Source organism: Neophocaena asiaeorientalis, unplaced genomic scaffold, assembly GCF_003031525.2.
Source record: "Neophocaena asiaeorientalis asiaeorientalis breed wild unplaced genomic scaffold, Neophocaena_asiaeorientalis_V1.1 scaffold220, whole genome shotgun sequence".
Classification (NCBI taxonomy): domain Eukaryota; kingdom Metazoa; phylum Chordata; class Mammalia; order Artiodactyla; family Phocoenidae; genus Neophocaena; species Neophocaena asiaeorientalis.
This window is the reverse complement of record NW_020174042.1, coordinates 5,744,555-5,769,010: the sequence shown is the minus strand read 5'-3', so window position 1 is coordinate 5,769,010 and position 24,456 is coordinate 5,744,555. Positions and strand designations below refer to the sequence as shown.

At 38.5% G+C, this 24,456-nt stretch overlaps 1 protein-coding gene and 1 long non-coding RNA gene across 8 annotated transcripts in view; one reads left to right on the top strand and one right to left on the bottom strand.

Annotated features, from left to right (window-relative positions):
* LOC112405437 (uncharacterized) overlaps positions 1 to 5,166 on the bottom strand; it is an 8,386-nt gene extending 3,220 nt beyond the window's left edge. The window contains exons 1-4 of one of the 3 annotated variants that reach the window (XR_003004335.1): positions 4,971 to 5,166; positions 4,564 to 4,629; positions 4,012 to 4,094; positions 3,369 to 3,659 (exon numbers count right to left, since the gene is read on the bottom strand). This is a non-coding gene — a long non-coding RNA (uncharacterized LOC112405437). Of the gene's footprint in view, positions 1 to 3,368; positions 4,095 to 4,563; positions 4,630 to 4,970 lie in introns of those variants that run through there. The other 2 variants (XR_003004334.1, XR_003004333.1) reach the window with 2 other exon arrangements.
* An 859-nt stretch (positions 5,167 to 6,025) lies between these two features.
* The window catches only part of TUT7 (terminal uridylyl transferase 7), a 66,983-nt gene continuing 48,552 nt past the window's right edge, over positions 6,026 to 24,456 (top strand). For 2 of the 5 annotated variants that reach the window (XM_024753815.1, XM_024753817.1), the window contains exons 1-10: positions 6,026 to 6,153; positions 7,211 to 7,761; positions 12,036 to 12,217; positions 12,585 to 12,701; positions 13,202 to 13,379; positions 15,112 to 15,200; positions 17,192 to 17,243; positions 18,206 to 18,275; positions 19,022 to 19,148; positions 21,456 to 21,575. In XM_024753815.1, the coding sequence (XP_024609583.1) occupies positions 7,242 to 7,761; positions 12,036 to 12,217; positions 12,585 to 12,701; positions 13,202 to 13,379; positions 15,112 to 15,200; positions 17,192 to 17,243; positions 18,206 to 18,275; positions 19,022 to 19,148; positions 21,456 to 21,575 (1,455 nt within the window). In that variant the 5' untranslated portion in view covers positions 6,026 to 6,153; positions 7,211 to 7,241. Of the gene's footprint in view, positions 6,154 to 6,629; positions 6,813 to 7,210; positions 7,762 to 12,035; positions 12,218 to 12,584; positions 12,702 to 13,201; positions 13,380 to 15,111; positions 15,201 to 17,191; positions 17,244 to 18,205; positions 18,276 to 19,021; positions 19,149 to 21,455; positions 21,576 to 24,456 lie in introns of those variants that run through there. The other 3 variants (XM_024753818.1, XM_024753819.1, XM_024753816.1) reach the window with 2 other exon arrangements.

Sequence of the window (24,456 nt, the reverse complement as noted above, 5' to 3'; positions counted from 1 at the left end):
TCCGCGGCCTGTGGGATCTTCCCGGACCGGGGCACGAACCCGTGTCCCCTGCATCGGCAGGCGGACTCTCAACTACTGCGCCACCAGGGAAGCCCCCCCTGGATGTCTTGACATAGCATTTTTGGTACATTTGGCATCCATCAGGCCAGAGCAGCTCAGAGAAAAGTTTTATATATTACACTCTCTGAAATTCTCTTTTATCAGAAATGCAAATCAAAACTGCAATGAGGTATCACCTCACACTGGTCAGAATGGCCATCATCAAAAAATCTACAAACAACAAATGCTGGAGAGGGTGTGGAGAAAAGGGAACCCTCTTGCACTGTTGGTGGGAATGTAAATTGATACAGCCACTATGGAGAACAGTATGGGGGTTCCTTAAAAAACTACAAATAGAACTACCATATGACCCAGCAATCCCGCTACTGGGCATATACCCTGAGAAAACCATAATTCAAAGAGTCATGTACCACAATGTTCATTGCAGCTCTATTTACAATAGCCAGGACACGGAAGCAACCTAAGTGGCCACTGACAGATGAATGGAAAAAGAAGATGTGGCACATATATACAATGGAATATTACTCAGCCATAAAATGAAATGAACCTGAGTTATTTGTAATGAGGTGGATGGACCTAGAGTCTGTCATACAGAGTGAAGTAAGTCAGAAAGAGAAAAACAAATACTGTATGCTAACACATACATATGGAATCTAAAAAAAATGGTTCTGATAAACCTATGGGCAGGACAGGAATAAAGATGCAGACATAGAGAATGGACTTGAGGACACAGGGACAAGGAAGGGTAAACTGGGACAAAGTGAGAGAGAGTGGCACTGACATATATACACTACTAAATGTATAACAGATAGTTAGTGGGAAGCTAGTGCATCGCACAGGGAGATCAGCTCGGTGCTTTTTGACCACCTAGAGGGGTGGGATAGGGAGGGTGGGAGGGAGGCGCAAGAGGGAGGGGATATGGGAATATATGTATATACATATAGCAGATTCACAATGAAACTAACACAACATTGTAAAGCTATTATACTCCAATAAAGATGTTAAAAAAAAATTCCCTCTTATCACTGAAGCTTCTCCATTTTTGGTCTTATCAGCTTCTCTTATTTTTCTTAATGTCTAAATGCTGGACAGCCTCAATGTTTAATTCTGGGCATTATCTCTTCTCTCCCTTGGGTCCAGTGCTTCCCAAAGTTCAATCATATATATATCGTCTTCATGATTTTTGACATCTCTCAATAATTATTACTAGTTTTCTTTAAATGGATATGGGTTTTTTTTGCAGTACGCGGGCCTCTCACTGTTGTGGCCTCTCCCGTTGTGGAGCACAGGCTCCGGACGCGCAGGCTCAGCGGCCATGGCTCACAGGCCCAGCCGCTCCGCGGCATGTGGGATCTTCCTGGACCGGGGCACGAACCCGTGTCCCCTGCATCGGCAGGTGGTCTCTCAACCACTGCGCCACCAGGGAAGCCCGGATATGTTTTAATTTATATCTTTTAAATTAATTTTTATTGGAGTACAGTTGCTTTACAATGTTGTGTTAGCTTCTACTGCACAGCAAAATGAATCAGCCATACATATACATATATCCCCTCCATTTAGGACACTACAGTGCATTAAGTAGAGTTCCCTATGTTATCCTAATTTATATATTTTAAAAGAAGATTTTATACCACAACTATAAAGAGGAATTTAATATCATAAATAGAAGATAAATCTAAAAGTAAAACCTCAAAATATATAAAATGTAATTTTTACTTAGATTTAAAATAATCAATAAAACAAATTATTAATATATAAACAAATTATTAAAATGCACACCCCAAAATAAATTACTCACGAGAATAACTGAGCTTTTCAGGATCAGTCGAGAATAGTGACTGGATGTTTGGCATCACGTTCCCTGTCTTGGGCTTACAGTTAGAAACTGAATATCAGGAGGGAAGGTAATTTGCTGAAGATCAAAACAAAGTAGAGGCAGAGCTGGATCTATAGCCTGAGACTAATGAATCGCAGTTGCAGAGAGTGGTCTCAAAAACAGAGAATTCAGAAAGGAACACCAGCTCCTGATCGTGTGAGGGCTCAGTCAGGGGACAGGAGCTTGGTGCATGGTAGAGTAAAAAGAATATAAACACTGAAGTCTACAAGGCTGTGGTCACGTTGTGAATAGGCCGGTAAAGCCATGTTACCATAAGCCTATGACTACTCTTTGAACCTCAGTTTTCTAACTAACTCACAAATTGTAGAACTGCGAGAAGACAATCAGACACAAGTACTGAGTGCTCAGCCCAGTGGTTACACAAACAGTAGAAGTTTCCTTCCTTCCTCTCCCATCTTTGTATCACCAACACTGCCACAGACCTACCGACCACTAGCTATATCTCCTTTTGAAGGAGATATGGATTTTTTTTCTTCTGAATAATCCAGTCCTGATTTCTCTCCATCACTGCCCTGTGTCCAGTGCTGGGAGAAAGGACTTCATCTGTGCTGGGCTGCTTGGCAAGGAGAGGCAGCAGCTTCCTGGTGTCTTTTGGGGGTTGGGTCTGTAAAGATGAAGATGGCCTAGAGATGACTTCTAAAAGCCTCAGGTAACCCTCAGCCTTCAGTTGCAATGGGAGGGCTGCAGGTTTTAGGGGGTAGCACATGAGCCCAGGGATATTCTCAGGTTCCTGATCCAGTGGATACTCAGAGGCCTCTTGGGAAGTTCGACCCCAGGAAAGCCGTGGGGGACAGGGCTGTGGGGAACCTAAAAAAGTCTAGAGTGCAGCATTTGATAATTGTGAAGATGAGAAGCAGGCAACGGGACCTAAGAAATAGCTGGGAGTTGGGTATTCAGTTTCCATGGGAAAAGGGGCAGCTGAAACTTGGAAGTAGGGAGAGGAAGGAAAGATGAGGCTGCTAGTCTCCGTGGCAACAGGGAGGGGAGCAGAACTTTCCATCACTCAGAGAGTAAGATTAGTTGAGGGAAAAGTTTGAAACATGTGGCCCACCCCCAGACTGGAACATGGGGGAAGTAGACTACTGAAGAGAAACATGGGATGATTTCAGGAGTGTGAAAATAACAGCAGGACACAGTCAAGCAGAGAACTGAAATTGGCACTTTCAGGTATACTTGAGATTCCTTGTGTTCTTGAAAAGAATCCAGATGTTTCTGGATTTTTTTTTTTTTTTTTTTGCGGTACGCAGGCCTCGCACTGTTGTGGCCTCTCCCGTTGCGGAGCACAGGCTCCGGACGCGCAGGCTCAGCGGCCATGGCTCACGGGCCCAGCTGCTCCGTGGCATGTGGGATCTTCCCGGACCGGGGCACGAACCCATGTCCCCTGCATCGGCAGATGGTCTCTCAACCACTGCGCCACCAGGGAAGCCCCTCTGGATTCTTTTTGATGCCAAGGAAGACAGACAGCAAAGTAGCCAAGGAGATTGCCAACTGGGGGGAAGTAATGGACCACCCACAATGAAAATCACCTGGGAGTTGCAGCTAGATTCCAAGAGGGATGCATGATGCCATCACGTGTAGTAGGATGGGTCCAAGCTGGCAACAGCGAACGACTGGAGATGGACTAAGCTGACAGAACTAACCACGAGTCCATGAGTCTCAGACCTCAGCATCAGATATCCAGCAACAAGGCAAAGGACAGAGCCTAGAAAGACCAAAGAAGCAAGAGGACCCCCTCAAAGAGCCTGTGGATGTGTATCTAGGCACACTTCTTTCCAATCATATGACTCCAGATCGTCACATCTCCAGATAGCATGCAAAGGAAGTGGAGAAGGAAATCTGAACAATAGGGCGTATACCCAAGAGACCAAACCATCAAAGATATGATTTAAATTAGCAGAGACTTGAGATATGTTAACTGGCAAGTTAAATTTTTTTTTCCCATAGTTCCCAGAGGGAAGTAGAGCCCCAGAGTAACATTAGCTCAAATTTAGGAGGAAAAAAAGTACATTCATCTAAGTGAAGTCTTAAATTTTCAATTTCAGGACATTTTTTACCTTTATCATATTTTTCAACACTTTGAAAACAGGGACTGTGACTATTTCTCTCATATATCAGGCACATATCAGGAATTCAACATCTGTTGAAAAAAACGAAATGGATGAATGACCCTAAATAAATGGCTGACTCTGGAACAGCAGTCTAGGTTTTAGTTCATAGCGTAAAATAGCTCACTGATTTTCCTAAGGTTTGAAAACAAGCACTGGAAATAAAATTCCTTTACTTTACACAACTTCTTAGGTCATAAATATAAGGTCCTGAAACAATTTAAACTAAGAGACTTTGCGGCAGGCAGAAACGGGATCCTGTTAGCCCTCTGTAATTTGTTAATGACCTCTAAGGCAGACAGCCCCCATATTTCTGCTCCAAATTGTTGGAAATATGTCTGGACCATGACGCAATCACTGCAAAGATTCTGAGAAAATCAGTATTCCCTCCAGTGACATCCAAAAAAGAATCAAACCAAACTTTTCAACTGGATTTTATGAACTCCATGACCAATTTAAATTCCCATTACAGTGCAATATTGACAGAAAGAGGTATCTTACCTGTCAATATCTGTTGATTAGTATTGCATCTTGTTTTAGAGAGCCTCATTTATCCTCAAGATGAATCTTAAAAGTACATTTTGAATAGAAGTTAGGCTTTGGGAAACACACTGAAGAAAATGCAAATAAAAAATATTTTAAACTCTTAAAAAGATGTGTCCTCTACTGCTCCTCTAGAACTCTAGACAGTCAAGAGTGACTCTTCCTAAACCGGTTGTTCCATACAGAGTTACTCAGCTGGGTGTGGTGGTGCTGTTCCTCCATATAATAAATGTAATAATGTATCATCACACTCCCTTTGGACTCCATAAAAGGCCATTGTCTGCCTGTCAGATTACTGGCTTGATTGTCATGTATTTTCAGAACCAAAGTATCTAGATAAAGCATTGAACAAAAGTTGTACCTACCTGTTTTAAATCACCTTTAGTATAGACAGTGGTTAAAAACAGACTCTGCCTCATTAGGGTTTGGATTCCAGCGGTTCCATTTACTTCACAATAAACGCTATTTCGCCCACCATCTTTAAAACGGGGATAATGCTATTCTCCTAGTGGGACTGTTGTGAGGATTAAATGAGTAATTATTTGCAAAGCCCTCAGAACAGTGCCTGGCAACAGCCAGTACTAATGTGTTCATTTTAAGACCATTATCCCCACAGAATCTCATGGCTTTATATTTAAATACCCTTAAAGAGAAATCAAAACTGTTGCATTTTCTCAAAGCTCCCTAATTTTATTAGTTGCTCGAGGCTTTCCAAGCATTTAGAACACTGCAGATAGCAAGGAAGGTAAAGTCAATGGAAAAGAGAGAGAGAAAAAAGGAACCCACTTGTTTGCTAGTTCCATTAAAATATTCTCCGTTTGAAAATTCGAGTATGAATGCCCTCCTTGGTCATCCTTTGCATTTACACATTTTCTGCGAAACCAGATTTTGTTTTTAAGAGAAACAAATCCGTACACAATCCAAGAAAAAAGCACAGCATTTCTTTCTCTGAGCCATACTGTGATCCGGATGAACAGCGGAGGCTTAAAAGCTAGGGTCGGCCATTAAGACCTCACTGAGACGTTCAATCACTCGAATCATCAGAAAAACAGCACGAGCGCCACGAGGCCTCGGACCCACGCTGAACTTGCCCTGGAGTGGAGCATCCAGGGGCAAAGCGAGTCTCCGACCCGACCCGGGCACACGGCTACGCCTCACCGCGGGCTTCGCTTCTCTCGCAGAGAACCAGAGGCTTCCTCCGCACGCCTCCCCGGTGCTTTTAAAGCCCACGAGAGAGAGGAGCCCAGGCGGGGACAGCCCCGAGCGAGCAGCAGCGAAGAGCCTACACTCCGACCCCGACCCAACTCCCGACTACCGACTGCCGGAAAATGCACCCCCGCGGCGGCGGCGGCGGCAGCGGCGGCGGAAACGGGAGCGGCGGGGTGGTGGGAGTTTCCGGCGTGCGCGGCGGAGCGCTCGGACTGGGGCACGGCCGGCTTCTAATAGCGCACAATGAGACAGCGCTGAGCGCCGGAAGTGGGGCTGGAGGAAAACACGGAGAGGGAGCCCGGCCGGGACAGGAAGAGGCGGGGGGCCGCGGCGGAGGTGGTGAGTGCTCACGGGCACCGTTTCCCCCCGTGTCCCTGTCAGACTCGCGTCCGGGGAGGGTCTTGGGTGGGTTCTCCGGTCTGCACAGTCGAGGGTGGGCCCGGCCCAGGACATACGTTGGCTGCATCCTCCGCCGGCCTCCTCTCCCCGGTTGCGAGGTCCAGGGAACCCCCGAGCCGGTGGGGACTGAGCTGTCGGGCTCGAGTCCGCGTCTTCACTTTGTGTCAGACCCTGCGGGGGCTGGAGAAGAAGGGATCTGGGTGGAGGCACTCGGCCCCAGCCCCTTGTCCGGCCGGGGAGACCCCGGAACCCTATCGAGGAGGCAGGTCACTTCCTGCTTCCTGGTCCCCGCGGTGGCTTCTTGGCCAGGACTGCGGAGACGCCTCCTGTTTCTCCGCCTCCGACCCAAAGGGTGGAAAACGAGGCAGATCGGGGGTGGGGCGGTCCCATGGGGATCGAAGAGGGAGAATTGCTGTTCGTGACAAAACCAAACTTGTTTGGGGTGGGAGGATGAGGACTGGGGGGATTAGCTTGAGTTGTCCCTTGGTCAGAAAGCCAGCCCCACTGACCAGAGCGGAGCCTTGGTCGGGAGCCCTCCGTAGCCTAAGAGATCGAAGCCTGTCGTTCTGAATAGTCTCAAGCGGAGCCGAGGTGCCGGGGTACGTAGAAGGGACTGAAAAGTGGAGTTGAGAGATGTACTGCGTTTACAAAGTTTCGGTTAGTTTGTAGTAACACTTAAAAGTAATTGCCAGCTTGTTTTTAAAAGACTGGGGAATTCTCTAAAGTATAGGCTTGGGGTGAGGTATTTGGTTTTGGGAGGCTTTGGGGGATTCTGAAGAAAAGAGCTTTTGTTATATCTATATAATATCTATGAAGAATATTATAGAATTAAGCCTCCTAACTTCTAGTATAACGCACTAATTATTGGAACGTGATGGAAATTAGGAAAAGAAGGGTTTCTTACAAGCTTTTGAGCATCTGTGCAATAAATGTGTGGTACTTTGTGAACTTAGTATGATACCTTGTTATAGTTGGTCTCCAAAATGCCTTCTTCCAGGTGAAGAGTAAGAAAATTGAAGTCAAAGATCATGGGAGATGCCACAAAACCTTATTTTGTGAGGCGTGCTAAAGAGCGAGGGACTACAGATGATGAGGATTTCAGAAGGGGTCACCCCCAACAAGATTATTTAATAATGGATGATTATGCTAAAGGCCATGGCAGTAAAATGGAAAAAGGCCTTCCAAAAAAAAAAGGAACACCAGGGAACTATGGGAATACCCCCAGAAAAGGACCATATGCTGTTTCTAGCAATCCATATGCATTTAAGAACCCAATTTACAGTCAACCCGCTTGGATAAATGACAACCACAAAGATCAGAGTAAAAGATGGCTATCTGATGAACTTGCTGGTAATTCAGACAGTTGGAGAGAATTCAAACCTGGACCTAGAATTCCTGTTACAAACCGACCAAGAAGAGACTCTTTTCAAGAAAGTGAAGATGGGTATAGGTGGCAAGATGGAAGAGGGTGCAGAACTGTAAGACGACTATTTCATAAAGACCTGACAAGCCTCGAAACTATGTCAGAAATGGAAGCAGGAAGCCCTGGTAATGTTTCCAACTTGTCAAGTTACAACCCTGACGTCAGCAATGTCTTTTATTTTTCATTCAAATGAGTTTTATTATTTTCTGCAATGCAGTTCCAGTTTTTCATAGTTTCTGCTTATTTAATGTGATTATTTTAAGGATTGTAATCATGGTTTTTGGGCAACTTCAATATGTTGCATTTATTTCCCTTTAAAAGTTTACTTTGCCACAAGGCTTATTTTACTTTAGTAAAACTATATTTCCCATTGGTACTTTTTACAGAAGAGGGTGATGATATCCCCCTGGGGATATATCGTAATTTCTGAGGGGTATGTATGTGTTTTCTAAATTATGTATTTTAATTTTGTACTTGAATAATGAATGTATCTGTAATATAAACAACAGAATATAAAGCTTAAAAAAAAACTTATTCTATGTAAAAACACGATGTAGACTGCATATATCTCCTGCTACAGAGGGATATGTGTCTTTTGTGTGGATCTCAATCTCTAGAGAAGGACAGTGCAGGATTTTTTTTCTCAAAAGTGAACGTGGTAAACAGGTTGAAAAACATTGTTTAGAAATTCAGATAAGATAAAAGCTTGTCCTTTTAGTTTCAGTAAAACCAAAAGCCTTCTAAGCACCCTATGTGCTTGATAATAATTGCCCCAGAGTTATTATTTATACCTTTTTCTAAAAGGTGAATAGATTTTGTCCATGTAGCAGGAGAAAAGAAGAATCAACCAGCCTCGTAAATCTTTAAGCTAAAAAGTACTTGAACGAATTGCAGTGCTCTGTCATGGTGTATCAAAGGTAGAATCACAATTTTATTCAATACAAAGCAGGTATCTGTGTCTCTGGAGAGGTTAAATTTATCCAGACTTGTTTATGCAGAGTGGTAGATGAGGAAGTGGAACTGAAATCAAGTACTGTGCTGCTCTGGCCATGAACTCGGCCTGGAATCTGACAGAGGGAACTGAACACGTATTCATAGTTTCTGGCCTTTCGATTCTAAAAGTTTGTGTATATTTAAGTAGTTCTTTATTACAGTGTCCAGGTGAGACATGGACATTCTAATTTAGTTACCAATTGTTGGTCTTTCAGAAAAGAAAAAGTTGATCTTAAGCAGCATTACCAAAAGAAAGATTTATAGGTCAAAAGTTTGCAACCAGATAGATAATAAAAGAGACTGTTTACAGACCAAAAACCTCTTATTCTGTATTCTATATTCTATATTCTTATTCTATATTCTGCCTAGTCTTAAAAGCAAAGCTTAAGTGATTTTGAATAGGACCTGCATTTTTACTATCTTTTTGTTGAAGTCAATTCAAAAGTCCTGTGTTTGCGATATATGAAATTATATGTGTGTGCTTTCAGTTTCCAAATGAAGGACTGTTCAGTTTCTATCCCTTGAAAAATCTTCATGAAGAAAATATTAAGCTTTGGCATAACATTGCTTACTGTAGTGAGAAATTCAGTTTAAAGTATAAACTTTACACTGTACTCAGAGGATCCTAAAAAGGATCTCACTAAAGGGACTGAAATTTTCCTTAAATCAAACTTATATCTTAATACGGAAGGAAGATATTAAGTTTGATTCCTTAAATCAAACTTAATATCTTAATATTCCTTAAATCAAACATATCTTAATCATCTTATTAAATGATGCAAGAAGATATAATGAAAATTATCTTAGAGTTGCTTTGTTTTTTAATGCTAACTTTCTATTTTTCAGTTCTACTTTACTGCCCCTACTTCATTCCTCATATATCCTAGATTGCCAATTTAATATATTTGGGACAATGCCATTAATGATCTTAGCTGGAAAATATCTGCTCAAATGCACTTGTCCTTTGTGAATGGAGTAATGGACCATATGCAAATGAAATATGAGAAACTTGGAGTACTGTATACAGAGAATTCATATTACTACAGAAAGCCTGGGATGAGCCAGGTAGTCTTCCTTTAAGTAATTATGGGAATTTTTTTTTAGCAATACCCAGCTTTGCCTTTCTAGATTCCCTTCAATGAGATTTTAACTGTTTTTACCATGCAGGTCTATGAAACTCAGTTCAGAAGTTTGTATTGCCTTGTCAGTGCTTTTTTTTTTTTTTTTTTTTTTAACAAACTAAGTGGTAGGGAGTTCTGGTCTATTTTAGATGTGAATGGGTTTGCTACAAGAAGGGATTTTTCTTATACTGTTAGATAGAAAGATGAATTTCAGAATTCCATCCATGCTCTAATCTCTGTTTTAAATCCCTTTATTGGATTTAGTCATGTGTCCCTGGACAAGTTACTTATTTTCTTGGACCAGCATGTTCCCTATCTGTATAATGGGGATAATATTAGCATCCATGACAGGATCACTGTAGGGATTAATCTGAGGCAGTGCACATAAAGTGCTTACATTGCGTCTGTCACATGATAAAATACTCAGTATTGGTAGCTGCAGTTATTGTCATCATCAGACAATTAGTGCAGCCATCCACTTCTGTGTATAAAGTAAGGCGTTAACTGTGCTCTTTGGAGGGAAATTAAAGTCACTCTTTCTAGAAAAATGATAGCAAATATAGTAAGAAGCCTTTGTGATCAAGAGAGAGGAGATGAAAAAAGGAATTTGGTTTCATATCAGTTTTTGTTTTGTGAACTAACAATGGACTTCTCTGATGATGTTGCACATGTTAGTGTAAACCTTTAATGAGTGTTTGCCTAAGAAACTTTGCCCTGAAAACTGAAGTCAGATGCAGTTATTTAGAGTTTTTAATGATAAGCAAATTAAATGAGAATAGACACACCTCTGAGTTAAAAGAATTGCTTATCTCAAAGGTTTATGCGGATCAGGAGTACTGTCCTTAAAAGACTGTGATAATTTAATTGGGCATAGGGGGAGTGTTAAAAAGCAATAGACCGTTTTTGACTACTTACCTTTTAGTATTCTATTTGTCCCATTTTGATTGCTTTAAAAAAAAAAAAAAGACAACTGTATTTGTCCTAATACTTGTTTAATTTTTCTGATTGCTGCTGTATTTGCAGAATTTCATTATATTCATCTCAGGGTAGCTTGAGTACAGTGCTTGCTGCTTTTCCTTTAGAGCTGTTGGCGATAGCTGTTTTTAAAATTAGAGGTCCTACACGTCCCTTTCCTGACATTATTTCTTTTCAGTCGACTGATTCATTGTACTTGCTATACAAATAATGAGTTCCACTGAAAACTTGACATGGCAGTTGCCTCAGGCAGAGCATTTCAGTAGGTTTATATTTTCAGAGAGTAAATTTTGGTAAGCCATTTAAAAACTATTCAGTCCACTTATCACAGTTTTCATTGCGGAAATGAATTTCATTCGACTCTTATGTGGTACTAGTAGCTTCATTTTCAGAACTTGATAGAAATTACCAAAGCTATTAAAAACAATTTTTTGTAGATCAGTCCCACAAGCATCTTCAGTTTTACTGAAGTTGAAAAGTTATAAGTTTAAAAAAGGAATAGATGCATTTATTAGTTATAAGGAGTGTAGAACTAGCAGCAGGGTTTATAAACAAATGAATTAGTCTGTACTTGTAGAAAACTTTTATTTCAACTGCTAATTGTTTTTTTCCTTTGAAATATGCTCAGTGTGCAGGCCGTTCAAAGAAGCTAAAATGAAAGTAAAGATAAAATGGGTAATAGTTATCCTCGGTAAATACAGTTTTGGCTTGGACTTCTTGATATTAATGTGGGGGAGGGCCCAATAATATGAATGCTAAATTTACAATTTAGTGATGGATTTTCACTCCAGATAAGAATGTAGTTGATTTCTGAGTTCTTTGGAGATAGAGTGTCCATCTTTGCTCCATTGAGACTGTTCACTTATAAAAAATGAAAACAGATGTGGATAGTTTTCATTAGAATACCAGGTATACTTACAGGTGTACTAGGAAGCGTTAGATACATGTACATTGTATATTATGATATATTAATTACATTAGAATTACAGGTGTACTTCAAAGGATAATTTTTACTATTGCTTGAGTATGCTCAGCAGTATACCAGGAAGAGATGATAAAATCAAATTTTATGGTTGAAGTAGAATTCTTTTAAGTTTTCCAAAAAGGTGGTTTCTGTGGATTGGTGTATCCAAATGTGAGGAGCTTAAGAGTATTTAAGCATTTTATCCATGGGAGAGGTATACCTTTCCTTTTGCTCTGTGTTCAGATGTCATTCAGATATCACACGATTTCATTAATATGTAAGTTCTGCTTTTTACTCAGAGTGGTGTTATTCAGTATTGCCAATAATATTTTCCCACTAACTTAAGAAAACAAGAAGCAGAGGTCCAGACCTAGGAAGCCACGGAGGACTAGAAATGAGGAAAATGAACAGGATGGAGACTTGGAAGGCCCTGTGATTGATGAATCTGTGCTTTCAACTAAGGAGCTACTGGGCTTACAACAGGCTGAGGAGCGATTGAAAAGAGACTGCATTGACAGGCTGAAAAGGGTAACAGCCTTTTGTTAGTTAAAATTTGTTAGTTAAAATCCTTGTTTTGGTTTAATCTATTAGTAATCGGGAACATGTGCTTTGATGAATTATATATCCTACTTTGATATTTAAGCACTACAAGTCAAAAGTGATACTGTTTGATTTAATAGAATTACTTTTTTTTTAAGAATTATTTTTCAAAAATGATTATTAGCATAGTGATAAAGAGTGATAGTACTATATTAACAGTTTTTAAAGTGAATGAGAAATCATCTCCTGGCCAGTTTTTGTTTACCTGTATTTTGTCTCTGTACATCTTTCTCTCTATATGTCTCTATAAATATGTGCTTATGTGTATGTCTCTATAAATCTATTCAAATTGTAGCGACCGAGAAACTACCCTACAGCAAAGTACACCTGCAAACTCTGTGATGTTTTAATTGAATCCATTGCATTTGCTCATAAGCATATCAAAGAGAAGAGACACAAGAAAAACATTAAGGTAAGTTTACTATAACCCAAACAAATATGTTTACTTGTCAGTTATTACTTGTCATCTTTATGACTTTCCTTAAGATTATGGTATTAGTAATTTTGCTACTTATATTGCTGAATTTATTTTGACCAAAATATTTTATACTGGTCAGATATGTTTGCTGGGCAGTCTTGTGAATTTCCTTGGGACAGTATCAGGATGAATGAAGCCAATGGTAGGACCTAGATATATGTCCTTAGGTCAGTAATAATAAAGTAAATAATTTGCCATTGCTATTTCTAAAGTTCTTTCTTTACACTTTTTCCTTATTCCTGTCTTTCCTCTATTATCACTTTATGTGCATAAAGAAGTGTGTGCGTGTTTGATAAGATGAAGACTAAAACAGCTAAAGTGAGAAGGAGGGCTAAGAAAAATATTCCAGAATACTGTACAGGGTGTTGTCTCTGTGAATGGTAGAAGGTAAAAACTGTGTGAATCATTTTTAATCTCAACATTGATATTAAAAGGAGAAGCAGGAGGAAGAGTTGCTCACCACGTTACCCCCGCCTACACCCTCCCAGATAAATGCGATTGGTATTGCCATTGACAGAGTGGTACAGGAGTGTGGCTTACACAATGAGAACTTGGAACAGAGACTAGAAATTAAACGTATCATGGAAAATGTGTTCCAACACAAGTTACCAGGTATTTTCTAGATTTGTTTTTCTTTTTAGCTACCTAAAAGTACCCCATTCATTTTTCCTACCAGTAGTAATTTTTGCCTAATAGGAATTGATTTGCCATGTCCTGAAGCTCTCAATTTTATTGTATGTTTTTGTTTCTCCTGGCTTACCCTAAGGTAACAAAGACTTTTACATATGTTGTCATTAACCTGTCTTCATTGTGAGTTTCATTGTGTCTGTCCATTTACATGCCCCGTATTATTAGAGCACCATGGGACTCTTGTATATCTGTTTACCTTTCTATTTATTTACTTTCTATCTCTAAGTTCAGTTTCTTTTTTTTTAATTGAAGTATAATTGACTTACAATATATTAGTTTCAGGTGTACAACATAGTGATACAGTATTTTTTATACATTACAAAATGATCATCATACCTTTCTACCTATTTACATTGACACAATATTTTGAGTTAAAATAAAGAAAAGTATCCTGGAGTCATTTTCAGGTTATCTGTGTCCATAAAAGGTTCTATTTAACCGCACTTAAAAGAATTGCACCATCTAAAATGAGCTTTCAAAACTAATTTGTAAGAGATTTTGTGCAGTGTTGAATTGATTTTTCCAAGTTATGTCTGTGGAGCCATGGAAAACTATTTTTTTTCAAAGCTCCACAAGTGATTCTGATCCACAGCCAGCGTTGAAATCACTATTTGAATTTATCGCCATACCACCCATAAAACTGTTTGTTCTACTGAAAGATCATTCATATAGTATATGATTCATATTAATATATATCTGTTAAAAAAAATAAAGGGCAAGATTCTGCTCATCCCCCTGTATAGGTGTCTCATCCTTTATGTTGTAGACAAGCTCCTGAGAAGTCATTTGTAATTTTGATTTTTGCCATAGATTTTCATTGTAAAATTGAATGTGCTTTGTCATGGAAAACCTGTTAAAACCCAAAGAAGTTGTTTGACTTAACAAACCTGGAAAAAAAAAAATACAAAGTCCCCTGGTGAGAAGGGGTAATTTTTTGGCACAACAATAGTAAAACATTGGGAAAAATGCTGTAAAATAAATATAGGTGGTACACATACACACGTCTTTCTCTGAACTGTGAATCTCTTGCTGCCTAACATTTTAAGTTATATCAGTGATACTATAATTATTTTCTAAACTTTTCCTAAAGGGATTATATTATGTTAAATTAAGCTTTTTTTTCATAATACAATGAGTATTCATATTGAAAAGTAACTTTATGCTGATTTTTGTGATTATTGTTTTACTGAAACATGATCTTTATAGTAAATTATACCTATGTACGCTTTCAAAAAGGTGAAGTGTTTGTATTAACTCTTCAGTATATACATACTATCAGGTTTACAAACGTATGACAAAGTTAGGCATCCCTTTTCGACTTCCACATTTAAAAAATCATTTCAAATAGTATTTTCTGCACAAAACATGAAATAGTAAAGTAAGTTTTAACATGTTTTACAACTGATACGAAAAGAGTGGCTATTAAACTAAACTGCAGTCAATACAGTCTTCCCTTTTAAATAAAATAAAATGAAGACAAGAGCAAAGAGTCACCCATTCTTGTCCTTTGCTTATGCCAGACTTGAACACTGTTTTTCTTTTGTGTGTAGTTCTAATTGATGGTTACATTTCTGAAATAGCAGTGTCTTGTAATAACTTTTGAGAAATTTTAGTTTATTTATGACTTGTATTTATTCAATTTTTTTGGTTTTAGATTGTTCTCTGAGATTATATGGGTCATCCTGTAGCAGATTGGGTTTCAAAAATTCGGATATAAACATTGACATTCAATTTCCAGCCATTGTAAGTACAAAGTGAAATGTTAGAATTTTCACAGAGTGGTACAGAAATTCATTTTTTCCCCAAATGTGAGCTATATATGGATATATTTTAGATACTTGAAGACAGTTTAAGTGTGATGTTTTTTTCCTAAAACTGCATTGTTTTTAAAAGTATAATTTTTTTTCCTAAAATTGCCGTTTTTATGTTCTTCTGCATGCCTTCAATTTTAGAACATTTCTTTTTATTCTACAGATCTTTCATACTTTCTTCAGACACTGGTCTTCTAACCATGTGAATCTGATCGGGTAATTTAGGTCTGTTAACTTGAAAGGATTAAATTATCTTGATAAGTCAACTTTCCAATGGCAGGAAAGGGTTTCAGATTTCAAATTGTGTATCTATATAAACATTTATGACCTGCAAGCTTAATTTGTTCCTGAGTTTCCTTATATACACCCACCTTGTAAAAATAATTATGCTTTTGAAGAACTACACCTAGCCTAGATTTCTGGTTTAAACATGGTTCAAAAAGATGTTGATAAGTCAGAACTTTAAAACTGGAAGGCAGGGCTTCCCTGGTGGCGCAGTGGTTGAGAGTCCGCCTGCCGATGCAGGGGACACGGGTTCGTGCCCCGGTCCGGGAAGATCCCACATGCCGCGGAGCGGCTGGGCCCGTGAGCCATGGCCGCTGAGCCTGCGCGTCCGGAGCCTGTGCTCCGCAACGGGAGAGGCCACAACAGTAAGAGGCCCGTGAACCATAAAAAAAAAAAAAAAAAAAAAAAAAACTGGAAGGCACTTTGGTAGATTATCCATTTACTTACTGGTGGTTCCTGCAGGCCAGTTTGCAAATGGTTTATGCCCATTTACTTGTGTTGCTACTTAAAAATAAAAATGATTCCTAGTCTCCTCCCCCAGATGTTCTGTTTCACAACTTCTCATTCCTTGCCATCGCTGACTGCTATAGCTACCTGGTCAGCTGACCAATAGATTTTACTGTTCTTTTAACCTTAAATTCTGCTTAATAATTTACCAGCATAGCAGTTATTTTGATTTCATGTCATTCATTCATTTAGCAAATATTCAGTGAGTTTGAGTATATGTCAAGCACCATACTAGGTTCTAGAGGACAAAACAGATACCATTCCTCCCTCCTGGAATTCATACTAGGGAAGGAGATAAGTAAATACGTATGTATAATTAATTATAATGAGAGCTATGCAGGGAAACAAGGTTCTGTGAGAGAAAATAAAAGAGTGTAGATATAGCTGTCCTGAAGGCCCCTTTGAAGGGATTACATTTAAACTGAACTCTAAAAGATGAAAATGGGTGGGGACAGTGAAAGGGTAAAAGAGTGTTTCAGCCTGAGGGCACATCATTTGCAAACAGTGAGTTTGGCCTATTCAAGGCATGCTAAAGGGAAAATTGTAAGGGCTGTGGTGAAGGCACCTTGAGAAAGAATAGTTTAAGATTAGGATAGAGGAGTAGTCTGGGGCCCAACGTACAGGAAGCCAGAATTTCATTTTGACCTAAGGGCATTAAGAAGCCAGACTGAGAGTTTTAAGGAGGGTCACAACTAGATCTAATGTATGATTTTAAGTGGTTTTGGTTCCTGTGTGGAGCAAAGATTAATAGAGAAAGGCAAGACTAAATGGAGACGCGGGTAAGCAATCTGTTGAAGTAGTCTCACAGAGTGAGAAGTAATACTGTTAACAGCTTGACAACCTCTAGCCACAACTTTGAGATTTGCTGAGAGGCTAATTACCTCGGGAATTAGTGAATCAGGAGTTAACTGCATAGTAGGTCTCTTTTTGCCCACACTCATCCTCTTTTTGCTCATCTCTCTGTGTCTGACTGATGTGTGCACACAGCACAATGATTAATTCCTTTACTCTGGTAGCAAGGTGCTTTCTAATTTGGAAAAGAATTTGGGTAATTTCAAACGACTGTGTATTATCTCAGTGAAGCAAAAGTACTTATGGATTATTTGATATATTCACTGATTTATTTCCTAGATGTCTCAGCCAGATGTTCTCTTACTTGTCCAAGAATGTTTAAAGAACAGTGGTAAGGCCAAATTCTTTCCACATTTTGCTCTTAAATTTTTCTTTTGTCTATAATTTGAATATCTTATTTCTCAAACTTTGAAAATAAGAAGTCATGTTTTTTGATTTACTTATATGGGTAATATCCAAACAAAAAACTAAAGGAAATGCCCATAAATTATTAGCAAGTTAATTAGAGTCTTGTTAGTTGTCCTACTATGCAGAATAATTATTTTGTAAGTAAAGCTTTTAGCTTGGTGATAATGTCATAATTTAGAAAGATTATATTAGCCCTAGGCTGAGAGTAAAAAGAATTAAAATATGTAAAATTTACTCTTGAGGGTAAAAAACTAAAGGGTAATCTTTTTAATTCTATGGTTTAAATTAGTACTTTACAAATAATAAATAGTGTGGCCCAGCCCAGATGAATGAATCAACAAATCATTGTTCCCAGTTAGGTTTATCAGTAGTCCAGAGTAATGTCCAACTGGGGATTGACGGCTTATGTGCTTTCCGTAGGCCTCATTCAATTGTCTCATCCCTTTAATTAGTCTTTCCCATCCTTTTTGTTTTGATTGAATGAAACATTTAAACATTTCTTCTTACTTCAGTCAGTATGTATTTTGACCCCATGTATTTTAGTAGCTTTTGCAGCAATTTTTTTTAATGTCCTATTCATATTTCTAATTGTTACCCACGTAACATTTAAATGTTCTAATTCAATAATGTAGTCATTTCTAATCAGACATTAGTTTTTCAAAATAAGGATTTTAAATTAATGTGATTACTTGATTCTTGAATATAATACTTTTTTCCTTTTCAAGTCACTTTTATTTCATAATCATCTCTTGAGAACCTTATTTTGTAATGGTCTTTCAAAAGGTCAAACAGATAATTCACAACTGGTACTTGTACTTTATCTAGTTGTGCTTTTAAACAAAGGCTTAGTTAACTAACCTATCTGATATTCTTTTCTTTTTCCAGACTCTTTTATTGATGTTGACGCAGATTTCCACGCTAGGGTGCCAGTCGTGGTGTGCAGAGAAAAGCAAAGGTCTCTGCTTCTTTAAGCTGTTTATTAAGTACCAAAAGCACTTGTACTTTACTCCATCTTAATGTCCAGTTTCTAAAATTGTAAGCTCCTATGTGGTTAATTTCACAAGCTTCCTGTTAGCATTCTCCGTCTACTGTTGGTGTTTAACACAAGAGGAAAAAGTGTTTTATTTTTAAAAGAGTAAAATTACTTAAAAAGAAAAAATATAGGTAGGAAGCATTTTGACCCATTTCAGTAAAAAACACCTCTGTCAAATAGTTACTTGCTCTAATCACCTTTATTTGCCATCCTTTTTAGAAGCATTTTAAACAGTGCTGAGTAACAGTTCACCCGGCTCTCTCTCCGTCTGGAAGCATTACCGTTACCACTGTAAATGGGTAGTTTGTAGGCTGTAATGATTTGCCATTAGGCAGATTCCTCCAGCTAGGGAAAACACTCTTGCCCTTATAAAGATGAATTCATACTCCCATTTGAAAGATTTTACAGTATTCTCCTTACTTGCATTTTCCCCCCAAAATAATTTTAATATATGAAAACATGAAGTTTTAGTTCTTGAAAAATAAAGTTTACTTAGAAGACAGCTGCCCTATCTTTTTTAATACAATATTGAGATGACCCATAAAGGTTTAGTGAGTTAGAAGTATTTACTATCAGTGTAAATTAGTTGGTGGTGGTGTAAAAGACACCTGATACCTGTATAATACTTTCTCTTTTTCCTTCCCATTCTCACCCTCTACCCCCACCAGTGGTCTTCTTTGTAAAGTGAGTGCAGGAAATGAAAATGCTTGTCTGACAACAAATCATTTAACTGCCCTTGGAAAACTAGAATCAAAGCTGGTTCCTTTGGTGATTGCATTTAGGTACTGGGCAAAGGTAGGTTTGAGTTCTTTAAATGAATGCACATTCTGTGTGTGCATAAGCAGTATGCTTTGATTTTTACATGGTTCATTTAATCTTAAATGTTTGGATGCATATTTATAGACATCAAGGGAGTTGGCATCTGAGTATTAGAACAGAAATTTTAACGTGTACAGAAAGGAAAACTCAATTTCTATTTCACTATGACGTATTGCTCAAAAGATCAAAATGCTTTATGATGCTTATTAAAAATTAGATTTGTGGGGGCTTCCCTGGTGGCACAGTGGTTGAGAGTCTGCCTGCAGATGCAGGGGACACGGGTTTGTGCCCCGGTCTTGGAAGATCCCACATGCCGCGGAGCGGCTGGGCCCGTGAGCCATGGCCGCTGGGCCTGCGCATCCAGAGCCTGTGCTCCACAACGGGAGAGGCCACAACAGTGAGAGGCCCGCATACCGCAAAAAAAAAAAAAAAAAAAAAATTAGATTTGTAAGTCAAATCCCAGAGTTATGGCCCAAATGTTTACATTTTTTTTCTTTTCTTTGTAGTTCTGATCCCTCACCAAACAAAAGTAAAATTTTGATGCTTTAAAAAAATACCTCGAAAGCTATTTCCATATATTTGTTAGTGGAAGCAACCAGCTGGCATTTCAGTGATGTGTCCTAAATCTAACATTACTCTCATCAGCTGGAGGCAAATTCAAAAACACATAGTTTGAATAACAGCAGAAGAGAATTCTGTCAGTCCCTCTCCCCTTTCCCCCTTTCTAGTGGTAGAATGGCATAGCTATTACCCTCAGAAAAATGCAACTCTCCCAGAATCATGTTTTTTTGTACAAGTCTATCTCAAACCATAATTCTTTCCATGCTAATTGTGTAGCAGGGATTTTTATGGATTTCTCAGCTGACGTCCTTGGAAGCAAGTTCACTTTATTTCATGAACTTACAAGGTTGTCTGTGCTTGAACAGCTTCACTAGCTAAAACCCCCCATCCCTTAGTCTCAGTTTGGGGCTGGATCTTGTTCACGTTGTCCTGCTCAATTAAGAGAGACAAAATTACGCTGCTTAAAGATTCTTGATGTAGGTTGTCAGGAAAACCTGATAAAAACGTGTGTGGATTAAGGCGCATTACGGCCATCAGTGAAAAGTCAGTTTAGAGTGCAGGACTCCCACAAGTGGGTTAAGAAGTCATTTTCTGCAGATCAAGAAAATATACTCATCACAATATTCCTACCTTTGTACCATATGAATCAAATACACTGTAAATGAACCAGGCCTTTGCTGAGGAAAAGACAATGTCTAAAAGCATTTATAAATGAAGCTGCAGCTTCATAAGATGAATCTCATCAATAGTATGTGACCCACCAACTGTTTACTTTTTAACTAGTTTCCAGAAGTGATTCTCAGGCACAGGAAAGTTTGAAATGAAGCTTCTCATACCATTTCCAATGATATACCCAGAGACTCCCAAAAAATGAAAGCCACTATCTGATCTTGCTTTACATTTCTACAGTGTTTTAAATATGGTATCCTATTGAAATGCTCAAATAATCATGAGAGCATCTAACACTTCCCCAAAATGTAAGGTCTTATCATGATTATAAAATTGAGATTCTGTGTAGAGAAAAGCCAAAGCTTTACCGATTAGGACATGGCAGTAACAATACGTAGTTCCTGTTGCTTGGGTCCAGGACCCAACAGGGACAGAGGATGTCCCACTCTTAACTGGGTGAATTGATAATCACAATGTGCTGTCTTTTGAAAGCAGCCTCCTACTTCATCACTAAGTAGGCCATGCTTTCTAAGTTTTTATTTCTGCTAGCGCTAATGAGTTTGCCTACATTCTCCCCTAATCACCTTTCTGACCAAAGCATGCATTTTCAAGGTCGTAGCTAAGGGTGAGGGGACCATTAAACTGAGCAAAGCCAATTGGCTTACAGTTGGAATTGAACCATCATTTTGACTCCATTAACAAGTTTTTGAACCAAGTGAATGGAGTTACCATGAATATCAAAAAAATAAAACTAAATATTATTTTTAGGGCCCTTCACAAATGAGTTTAGTTAAAATGAAAAATTTGAAATTGAAACTCACTCAAAACCACAATCTGTGGTTACCCCAAAAGTACAAGGAAGTATTTTGTCACTGTGGAGTTTTATTTGGAGGGGTAAATCGTGACACACGGAAATGAAGTAACGGGTTTTAGACCAAATTACATAAATGACAAGTTTACAAAAGAATGTACTTTTTGACAAGTACAAAAGAATGCTTATCCTCTTTTTGACAAGTACAAAAGAATGCTTATCCTCTTTTCTCTCATTTGTAGCTTTGCAGTATAGATCGCCCTGAAGAAGGAGGTTTGCCACCTTATGTGTTTGCCCTGATGGCCATTTTCTTTCTTCAACAGAGGAAAGAACCCCTTCTGCCTGTTTATCTAGGATCATGGGTATAAAACTTTTTTGCTTATGTATCTGATACTGATTTTATTACAGGGCCACAATCCCTTGTGTATAATTTCAGAGTGTGAAAACCTAACCAGAACTGACATGAATGTATTTATCCTACTATTGTGAATATTCATACCTTTCACTGCTGAAATATTAATGTATTTGACTCAGGATGCTGCCCTGTACTCTGCTTAGGGACACTGTTACTTTTCTAAACTGAAAAAACTCTTGACTTACGGAACACATGATCTTGAGGTTTTCAGACAAGAGAATGTGAATATATTATCATTTGGTACACACTTTCTTTGGGTACAGTTTTATAATTTGATACTTGAATTTATATATCACCTCCAGACAGACTGTAGGAAGCTTTTGGTTCGCTATCACTTACTTTCTATTACTAGTCTTTTGATTCTCTTTATGCCCCGTTCCCTGTGAAACAAAAGAAAATATAAGTGCTGAAATTGCTACCTATAGCACAAGATGCAGAATTTAGCAGTCAGTCACCTCTTGAATAATATTTTGTTATAATCTTTAAGATGAATTAGACTTCAGTGATGTGACTGTTCTTTCTTTCTGGATAAATTAAAGTTGAGCTGGTTTATTCAAATAGTAAGATTTAAGAAGAAGCCACCTCAGAGTCAAAATGAGGTTATTCTCATTCTCTTGGAAACCTCACTGTTAATCCCTAGGTGTTTATCTTGATAAAAATCTTACGTGTACACTTACTTTATAAAAAGGGTCACTGGGTGAGAGCTTACTTTGGTACATCAGTATTTTAACTAGTCTTCTTACCATATGCAGGATTCTTGTCATTTAAGGAGGAGATGTTCTAGAGCAGTAGCCCTTAATTATGGGCCTATAAAAAAATAAGATTTTAAGGAATTTTTTCTTTATACTTAATAAGTTGAGAATTAAGCAGGGACCTTTGTCTGCCAGGCCCTGAGAATAAAGACTAAAGCAGAATAAGTCCTATATAAACTCTGTCTTGGCATTAGCGATTGCAGTCTGCTGTGCTGTGACCCAGTTGCCTAAAGGGAGCTCTCTTTGTGCTTGTGGTACTGAAATGAAAAAATTCAGGGTATCCTTGCTAGTCTGCTCTCCTGGTAGAAAAAAGGGTGAGAGAACAAAGTCAACCCTTAGTTGATAAATAACCCTTTTCATCAGACCCAAATAGGATTCTGTGAAAGTCTTTGAAGTTTTCTTTTCACTTTGATCCAAGAGAAACAGGAGTTTAAGATGGAACCAAACCAGTTGGACTCCTATGCCAAACAAAAAGCCTTAGAAGAGGTTGATGCATTGCCATGCTCACTAATGTCTTAGTGAAATCTGCCTTTTCTTGTGTCCTCATCATCTCTAAAGTAGGCATCTGTCACTGATGTGAGGATGCAGTAAAAAAAAAAACAAGTGCTTCTATTCTGCTGCTGGGATTCTCCTCAGGATTTGCTTAAGAGAAGCATGAATACCCTTTCCTGTGGCCAGTGTATTATTTCCTCGGGAGTAGTACTGGAAGTCCTCTAAGGTGACACAGAATTTGGTCTTGATTATACCATTTATTTATTTAAGATTCTTTTTCTTCTCTTATTTATTTATTTTTTAACATCTTTATTGGAGTATAATTACTTTACAATGGTGTGTTAGTTTCTGCTTTATAACAAAGTGAATCAGTTATACATATACATATGTTCCCATATCTCTTCCCTCTTGCGTCTCCCTGCCTCCCACCCTCCCTATCCCACTCCTCCAGGCAGTCACAAAGCACCGAGCTGATATCCCTGTGCTATGCGGCTGCTTCCCACTAGCTATCTACCTTACGTTTGGTAGTGTATATATATCCATGCCTCTCTCTCGCTTTGTCACAGCTCACCCTTCCCCCTCCCCATATCCTCAAGTCCTCCCCACTTGATCATGGTGTATGATCCTTTTAATGTGCTGTTGGATTCTGTTTGCTAGTATTTTGTTGAGGATTTTTGCATCTATGTTCATCAGTGATATTGGCCTGTAGTTTTCTTTCTTTGTGACATCCTTGTCTGGTTTTGGTATCAAGGTGATGGTGGCCTCGTACAATGAATTTGGGAGTGTTCCTCCTTCTGCTATATTTTGCAATGGTTTGAGAAGGATAGGTGTTAGCTCTTCTCTAAATGTTTGATAGAATTCGCCTGTGAAGCCATCTGGTCCTGGGCTTTTGTTTGTTGGAAGATTTTTAATCACAGTTTCAATTTCAGTGCTTGTGATTGGTCTGTTCATATTTTCTGTTTCTTCCTGATTCAGTCTTGGCAGGTTGTGCATTTCTAAGAATTTGTCCATTTCTTCCAGGTTGTCCATTTTATTGGCATAGAGTTGCTTGTAGTAATCTCTCATGATTTTTTTTATTTCTGCAGTGTCAGTTATTCTCCTTTTTCATTTCTAATTCTATTGATTTGAGTCTTCTCCCTTTTTTTCTTGATGAGTCTGGCTAATGGTTTATCTACTTTATCTTCTCAAAGAATCAGCTTTTAATTTTATTCATCTTTTCTATTATTTCCTTCATTTCTTTTTCATTTATTTCTGATCTGATTTTTATGATTTCTTTCCTTCTGCTAACTTTGGGGTTTTTTTGTTCTTCTTTCTCTAATTGCTTCAGGTGCAAGGTTAGGTCGTTTATTTCAGATGGTTCCTCTTTCTTAAGGTGGGCTTGTATTGCTATAAACTTCCCTCTTAGAACTGCTTTTGCTGCCTCCCATAGGTTTTGGGTCGTCTTGTCTCCATTGTCATTTATTTCTACGTATTCTTTTATTTCCTCTTTGATTTCTTCAGTGATCACTTCGTTATTAAGTAGTGTATTGTTTAGCCTCCATGTGTTTGTATTTTTTACAGATCTTTTCCTGTAATTGATATCTA